Here is an 8,711-nt window from a genome sequence, read left to right as displayed (position 1 = left end):
CTCTGATGCTGGGAGGGATTGGGGCCAGGAGGAGAAGGGGACGACAGAGGATGAGATGGCTGGATGGCATCACTGACTCGATGGACATGAGTCTGAGTGAACTCCGGGAGTTGGTGATGGACATGGAGGCCTGGCATGCTGCGATTCATGGGGTCGCAAAGAGTTGGACATGACTGAGCGACTGAACTGAGCTGAACGGTGGCTGATGGGGAATGAACAGACAAAACGGTGAAAACCAACATGGAGACAAAAGCCACTGCAGTAGGTCTAAAGGAGGTTATAAGATACACTGCTGGGAGCCAATGGAAGGGAGGTTAGTAGCCACCATGCTGAGTCTAAAGGAGGGCAAAAAGATGTGATAGTAGATCATCAGTCACTAAGCTGTAAGCAAAAAAGGAGTGAAAAGATGGTAAGCTGTGAGCAAATGGGGGTCAGCAAAAATTGTAATGGCAGCTAAAAGAGGTGGCAAGACATGATGATATGAGCTAAAGGGAGTGAGAAAGTGGAAGAAGACAAGCTATTGTGAGTTAATGGTAGGTTAGCAAACATTGTGCTCTTGACTAGTGTCAGAGATAAGAACTGCTATAAACTAATGAGGTGTTAGTAGACACTGTGCAGACATGTCATGGGGGTAAAAACTACATCATGGTAGCTAATGGAGTATGAGGAGAGACTGTGCTTAGGCTATCAGGAGCCACATACATACAGTAGTGTTGGCCAGTAGGGTTATCACATAAGTGATGGTAGCTAATGGAGGGCCAGCACAACCCACCATGGAGCCTTAGTAAAGGTCATTTTCATGGAGCAAAACCATTTCTAAAGCCTTGAAAGAATGAAGTCTTCCATTGCCAGTGTCTTTCATCTGATCTAGTGGTCAAGATTCTTGGTTTTTCTCCCAGGCAGCCTACATCTGACTCCTGATATGGAAATGGGAAACTTTTTATTGTTGTGCTTTAAATTTTTAATTGAGAGATAATTTACATACAATAAAATGCACAAATCTTAAATTTAATCATTTGATGACTCTTGTGTATTCTCATTAACACACACTCAGTCAAGATACAGAATAGTTCCACCACGCCTGGGGAAGTTCCCTCCTACCTCTTAGGAGTTAATTCCTACCCCAGAGGCAACCACTGATCTGCTTTCTGTCACCATAGATTACTTTTTTTTATGTTTGACATTTTCCATAATAATAATCATTTTAAAACATCAGATTTAATTTTTTAATGGATGAGCTGAAGATTGGAAGAAGTGAGGAGATGGCATCTTGATAAACGTAATGCTTAGTAAACAAGGGTGCTGCTGCTGCTGCTGCTGCTGCTAAGCCGCTTCAATCGTGTCCAACTCCGCGCGACCCCATAGACAACAGCCCACCAGGCTCCCCCATCCCTGAGATTCTCCAGGCAAGAATACTGGAGTGGGTTGCCATTTCCTTCTCCAATGCATGAAAGTGAAAGTCAAAGTGAAATCGCTCGGTCGTGTCCGACTCTTAGCGACCCCATCGACTGCAGCCTACCAGGCTCCTCCATCCATAGGATTTTCCAGGCAAGAGTACTGGAGTGGGGTGCCACTGCCTTCTCCAAAACAAGGGTGAGGGCATGCTATATACAAAGTGAGAAAAGTGTAATATGTATATTCAAGTGTATGCTGTATTGGAGGGCATCTAACAATTAATTCAAATACCCTGGGTTGTTGTAATCCTTATGGAACACTCAGGGGAAAAAGCAAAAAAATTATGTAATTTAGTATCAATATTTATTATGGCACAGTGCTACCCAGTACTAAAAGAAAAGGATTTGTTTCTGCTTATCAAAAAAGTACAAGGGGAAACATTCACAAGGTTGAGAGATTTGTCATTGATAGACCTCCACTAAAGAAAACTCTAAAGGATATTTTTCATGTAAAGAAGAAAATGATCATGAAGGAAATGTGGGAAAAAATAAAGAGCAACCAAAGTGGTAAATATGTGGGTAAAATAAAATAAATATATAAAACAAAAGTGTTTTCTGGGGAGACATGCACACGTGTATACACACACACTTAGCATATAGATAGATACATATATTACATATATATATATACCCCATAATACATCATTATATTTTAAAATATATGTATATACATATATATGAGCAAATTTTCTATTAAAAGATGAACTTTCAAAGACAATTTCTTAGAGAAAACCATAAAATACTACTTAAAATTTAATAGATTTTAAATGAGTTAAATAAAAAGACAAACACATTCAAGGATGGACGGGCTTAAAGCCATTTTACACGTTTCAGATGGGCAACAATTTATTAAAAAAAAATAACAGATAAGTCCTAGTGAATATGTGGGAAAATGTAAACTTTTTCTCAAACTGCTCATGAGAGTGTAAAATGGTACAATTTTTAAAAACTTTAATATTTAGTCAAGTTGAAAAACTTCTATATCAATCAGAACCCAGCTAGGAGACAGAAGCCATACCAGTTATTTTAATAGAATTTATTATAAAAAAATTTTAACTAGTTATGAAGTTACTAACCACATAACTTAAAAGCAAAAAGAACATTAAAATTCTCATGGACTCAGCAACTGCAGAAAGCAGTGGGGCTAGGGTAAAAAGGGAAGAAGTTGGAATTACTAAAAATAGAAGGTTGTAAGTGGGGTCACATGTGACTGAGATTCATAGTTCTAAGGAGGTGGCACTACCCAGATGTTGCAAGTGTCTCTGAGGGGATGCAGTACCATAGAGCTGTTAGTACTGGGAAAGTGCAAACTGGATTAAACTGCTGCTATGAGGATGTGCTGCTGCCCAAGTGAAGAAGCAATGCTGGGCTGATACTCAGATAAACAGGGAGCCAACTGGAATTGAAATAAAAAAAAGAGCAAGTCCCTTCTTCCTTCCATAGGCTCAACATTTATATTTCATATCTCTTATTGGCAAGACCCAACAGAGAATAGCAGCTGGCAAGACAGGAATGTGTTCTATAGAGTCATGGCTCCAGCGTCACAAAGTCCCAGTATAGAAGGGCAGGTTTGGAACTGGGGCACAATAGATTAATAACTGGCATACTGCCTACACCCTATGACCCATCATTGCCATTTCTAGATTTAAATACTAAACACAGAAATGATACAAATGCCTTTCACTAGGGGAATGGAGAGATAAATAAATAAACCAGAGCTATATTTACCAACATGGATAGATCTTGGAAAGGTAACATTTCATGAAAAAAAGCAAGCTGCATAAACAAAAATAGTGTAATACTACTGATGTAAAGTTTTTAAAATATAGCATTATATATTGGAGACTTCATATTATACAGAAAAAACTTAGGGTAGATTAAAATTTTCAATGTTGAAAATGAAATCTTCACTTTAGAGGAAAGTACAGGAGAATATTATCATCTTGAAACTGATAACATAAAAACATAAAACCTAGGCAGAAGAAAAGAGTTAACAAAATTAAAGAACCAGTCACAGACTGAGAGGAGATATCTGAAACACAAATGACTGAAAAGGGATTTTTATGTTCTCATTTTTTTTTAAAGAACAAGGAAAACAACATTTAAACCAAGAAGTAAAAGACAGCCTATTAGAAAACAATGAGCAAAGGATATGAACAGTCATTGCACAGAAGAAATATAACAATGACCAGTCAACAGGTAAGCTGATTCTCAACCACTAATTATGGAAATCCAAATGAAATGAAAACAACAATGAGCCACTCCCTAAGGGGATCAGGACAATTTTCACACCAAGGCAGGAGCCATATTGTTACAGGTATACTCTGTGTGCCCCAGTAATCAGATGGCCCAAAGGGCTTGATCAAATGGTGAGGGGAGTCTTCTTAGAGAAGCTTTCTCCACAGTACAAGGCAAGGGCTGGCCTAAGTGAGTTCTCTGATGTTCTGTGAGGTGTGCCTTCTGCCAGAAAGCTTTCCCACATTCTTGGCATTCAAAGGGTCTCTCCTGTGTTAATGAGGCATACTTTCACAGAGAAGGCATTTCTTCATTCACAAAGTTTCTCTCCTGTGTGAGTTCTCTGGTGTTGACAAAGGGATTTCTTCATACTGAAGATTTTTCCACATTCACTACATTCATAGGGTTTTTCTCCTGAATGCATTCTCTGATGTTCAATGAGGCGTGCTTTGACGTAGAAAGCATTACCACATTTGTTACATTCATAAGGTTTCTCTCCTGTGTGAATTCGCTGATGTATTCCAAGAGATGAATGCACACTGAAAGATTTCCCACATTCATTACACTGGTAGGGTTTTTCACCCGTATGAGTTCTCTGGTGATTATTGAGAGTCATCTTCAATCTGAAAAATTTTCCACATTCACCACATTTATAGGGTTTCTCACCTGTATGAATTCTTTGATGTTGGTTTAGGGATTTTTTTGCACCAAAGTTTTTCCCACAAGCACCACATTCATAGGGTTTCTCCCCTGTGTGAGTTCGCTCATGTTCAGTAAGAGATATCTTAACACGAAATGTTTTCCCACATTTGCCACATTCATAGGGTTTCTCCCCTGTGTGAGTTCTCTGATGAATCATGAGGGTTGCCTTCTCAGAAAAGGTTTTCCCACACTCAGTACATTCATAGGGTCTCTCTCCTGTGTGTGTTCTCTGATGTAGAATGAGTTGTGACTTCCTGCCAAAAGATTTTCCACATTCATCACATTCAAAGGGCTTCTCTCCTGTGTGAGTTTTCTGATGAGCAATGAGGTATGATCTTGCACTAAAGGTTTTTGCACATTCACCACATTTATAGGGTCTCTCCCCCGTGTGTATTCTCAGATGTTCAATAAGGTTTGATTTCCTGCAGTAAGTTTTCCCACATTCATTACATTCAAAGTTTCTCTCTCCTGTGTGTGTTCTTTTGTGTCCAACAAAGCTCATTCTCTTGTAGAAGGCTTTCTGATATTTGACAGTTTGATCCAAAGTTTGAATTTTCTGATGCTGAAGGTCATTATCATGCCTGAGGGAATTACCCCAAACAGAACTGTTGGCACCTGGCAGTGAAAAAGAGCCTTTAAAAATAAATCAGATCATATCACTCTCACTCAAAACCCAACATAGGCTTTCCCTTGTCACAGTATAAAGCTTAACAAAGCCTATAAAAACTCTATATAATTTAGTCCCCAGCTAACTCTCAGATCTGTGGAAAATTCTGAAAGAGATGGGAATACCAGACCACTTGACCTGCCTCTTGAGAAATCTGTATGCAGGTCAGGAAGCAATGGTTAGAACTGGACATGGAACAACAGACTGGTTCCAAATAGGAAAAGGAATACGTCAAGGCTGTATATTGTCACCCTGCTTATTTAACTTATATACAGAGTACATCATGAGAAATGCTGGGCTGGAGGAAGCACAGGATGGAATCAAGATTGCTGGGAGAAATATCAATAACCTCAGATATGCAGATGACACCACCCTTATGGCAGAAAGTGAAGAAGAACTAAAGAGCCTCTTGATGAAAGTGAAAGTGGAGAGTGAAAAAGTTGGCTTAAAGCTCAACATTCAGAAAACGAAGATCATGGCATCTGGTCCCATCACTTCATGGCAAACAGATGGGAAAACAGCGGAAACAGTGTCAGACTTTATTTTTCTGGGCTCCAAAATCACTGCAGATGGTGATTGCAGCCATGAAATTAAAAGACGCTTACTCCTTGGAAGGAAAGTTATGACCAACCTAGACAGCATATTAAAAAGCAGAGACATTATTTTGCCAACAAAGGTCCGTCTAGTCAAGGCTATGGTTTTTTCAGTGGTCATGTATGGATGTGAGAATTTGAACTATAAAGAAAGCTGAGCACCAAAGAATTGATGCTTTTGAACTGTGGTATTGGAGAAGACTCTTGAGAGTCCCTTGGACTGCAAGGAGATCCAACCAGGCCATCCTAAAGGAGATCAGTCCTGGGTGTTCATTGGTAGGACTGATTTTGAAGCTGAAACTCCAATACTTTGGCCACCTGATGCGAACAGCTGACTCATTGGAAAAGACCCTGATGCTGGGAAAGATTGAGGGCAGGGGGAGAAGGGGACGACAGAGGATGAGATAGTTGGATGGCATCATTGACTCGATGGACATGGGTTTGAGTGAACTCCGGGAGATGGTGATGGACAGGAAGGCCTGGCGTGCTGCAGTTTATGGGGTCACAAAGAGTTGGACATGACTGAGCGACTGAACTGAACTGTCGGATATCACTTCCTAGCACTCTCACTACCCAACCTTGATCCACACCAGCATCTTTGCTATATACCCCTGAGGTATATATCCCTCAGACTAGGCTTGGCACTATCTATTCTCTCTGCTTAGAATACTACTAAAATATACATGGCTCTGTCTCACTTCACTCGTGTTGGTGTACTAATGTTAACTTCCCCAAAGAGTCTTCCCTGACCACATTCTACAAAAGCACAAACCATCACTGTCTACTCTTCTTATCTTGAACGGATTTTCTTTTTTCCACCAAACATCATGTATTCATTTGTTTCTGGTCTCTTTTCCTCATTAGACTGCAAGCTCCAAGAGAACAGAGATATTACTTTATTCACTATTGGACCCCCCTACCTAGAAGGTGACCAGCATATAGTTGACCCTCATTTAAGATTTGGTAGATGACTAAATGAATGTATGAATGAGTGCTTGACAACAGAAGGCATCCAAGACAATGGAGGGAAGGAAGACAATTGAGAATACTAAAGAGAAACAGACTAGCTAAGAATAAATATCTAAGCTGAGGCAGGCAGGGAAAGACAAGAGTGGTAAATAACTACAAAAATCAAGATAAAATAGGAGAGAGCACTTAAGTGTGAGCATGATGTGGGGACGTAGGATTTAGGTATCTAAAGCATATAGACCTTCTGTCCTCCAGTCATTTTCAAAGAGCAAGGGCCTCTGAAAAGAGATTCCTGAAAAATACTACCCAAACATAACCTTTGATTTGAATTCCTGAAGTCTTATTTCTCCTACTTTTCATATGTTGAATTGTTGCTCACTCACCTGTGTAACCATGGTCTGAGGATTCCTCCTCTAATATCCACAGTTCTTCCCCTCGCTCCAACTTGAAGATCATCTCTGGTTTGGCCACGCAGAGGCCTGTTAATGGGAAATGGCACAGGATGTGGGCCAGATTGCCTGAGCTTTAGGGCCTCTGATGGAGGAGAAAGGTGCATCTTCATGAACTGCACAAGGAAGGCTATGCACTGAAACCTTTCACTGGGGGAAGTGAGAACACACACACTCTTCCTGGTGCTCCAAACTGATAAATTATCTATGACCCCTTGAATCTAGAACTGAAGTATCACTGAACTCTACAAAGGCTGCCCAGGTTATAGCAACCAAGAAAGGAAAAACATGCTACCAGGAGTTAGGTGGACAATATCCTCACCCACAGAAGCCAGGTTGCTGTAGTTCTCCAGCATCACATCCCTGTGCATGGTCCTCTGGGCAAGATCCAGTCTGTGCCACTCCTGTCGGGTAAAATCCACAGCCACATCTTCAAATGACACGGATCCCTGTAACAACAATCTGCAATGATCAGGATAGAACACCTGGAAAAGATATGTGGGAACTAATTCTTCCAGTAGAGCACTTTTGAAAGTTGACTAGAAAAAGCTTCACTGGTGTCAACTGGAAAAAATGTACAACGTGAGAGTTGTGAGTTAAGTTTTATTTAGGGCAAAATGAGAACTATAGCTTGGGAGACAGCATTTCAGATAGCTCTTAGGAACTGCTCTGACAAGGAAAGGGGAGGTCAATATATATGTGATTTTGGTGAAGGGGGTACATGCAATCAAGCACACATCTCGGTAGAAGATTGCTGCTAGTCACAAGAGGCAGATGTCTCTGTTAACGATCTTAGTGCTTTTCTAGATATGAGAAGATACAAGAAACTGGGTTCAGAACATTTTCTCCTGAAAATATCTATCTGAAGGTCTGCTCTACCAGTTTTTTCCAGAGCACAGAGTGTCTCATTCCTGATCTCTGCCCTCAACTCCTTTCAGGGTATGCTAAAGGTCAGTGACTCCAGTGGCTAGTGACCTAATCCTTATAGAGGCAAAGAACAAGTGACAATCTTTAGCTGGCACTGGAAACCTGACTCTGTCTTGCTTGATACTATCCTTTGGGAGAGAAAAACCTAGAACGGTTCTGCTAGTGTATTAACTTTTCAGTTCATGGAGAAAAGACCACTGACTGCTGAGTTAATACTGTGTCTAGGCCTGTCCTAATTGCTGAGGAAATAGAGTGCCTGCTCTCAAGGAGCTCATACTCCAGTAAAGAGACTTACATAGGTATGCATTGTTTTACAGCACTTTGCTTTATTGTGCTTCAGAGATACCATGTTTTTTCACAAATTGAAGGTTTGTGGGGACCCTCCACTGTCCAGATGGTGGTTAGCCTTCTCTAGCAAGAGTATTTTTTAATTAAGGTATGTACATTGTTTCTTTAGACATGTTATTGCACACTTAATAGACTACAGTATAATGTCGGTGTGACTTTTATATGCACTGGGAAACCAAAAAATTCACGTGACTCACTTTATTGCGATATTTGTTTTATTGCAGTGGTCTGGAAACAAACCTGTAGTATCTCAAAGGTATGCCTGTATATGAACACACCCCTGCTATGAGATGTTACAGGAGCTATGATGGACATGGGTACAAGGTGCAATGGGCTTTTACAAGGGATGGAATAAGATTACACCTTG

At 40.4% G+C, this 8,711-nt stretch overlaps 1 protein-coding gene across 1 annotated transcript in view; it reads right to left on the bottom strand.

The window, feature by feature from the left end:
* Positions 1-2,519: 2,519 nt before the first annotated feature.
* ZNF157 (zinc finger protein 157) overlaps positions 2,520-8,711 on the bottom strand; it is a 33,419-nt gene continuing 27,227 nt past the window's right edge. Inside the window, 4 exon segments of the mRNA XM_055563349.1 lie at positions 2,520-3,966; positions 3,968-5,024; positions 7,004-7,099; positions 7,392-7,518. Coding sequence (XP_055419324.1) covers positions 3,795-3,966; positions 3,968-5,024; positions 7,004-7,099; positions 7,392-7,518 — 1,452 coding nt within the window. The 3' untranslated portion in view covers positions 2,520-3,794.

This window comes from Bubalus kerabau, chromosome X (genome assembly GCF_029407905.1).
Source record: "Bubalus kerabau isolate K-KA32 ecotype Philippines breed swamp buffalo chromosome X, PCC_UOA_SB_1v2, whole genome shotgun sequence".
Taxonomy (NCBI): domain Eukaryota; kingdom Metazoa; phylum Chordata; class Mammalia; order Artiodactyla; family Bovidae; genus Bubalus; species Bubalus kerabau.
This window is presented reverse-complemented; position numbering and strand designations above follow the sequence as displayed.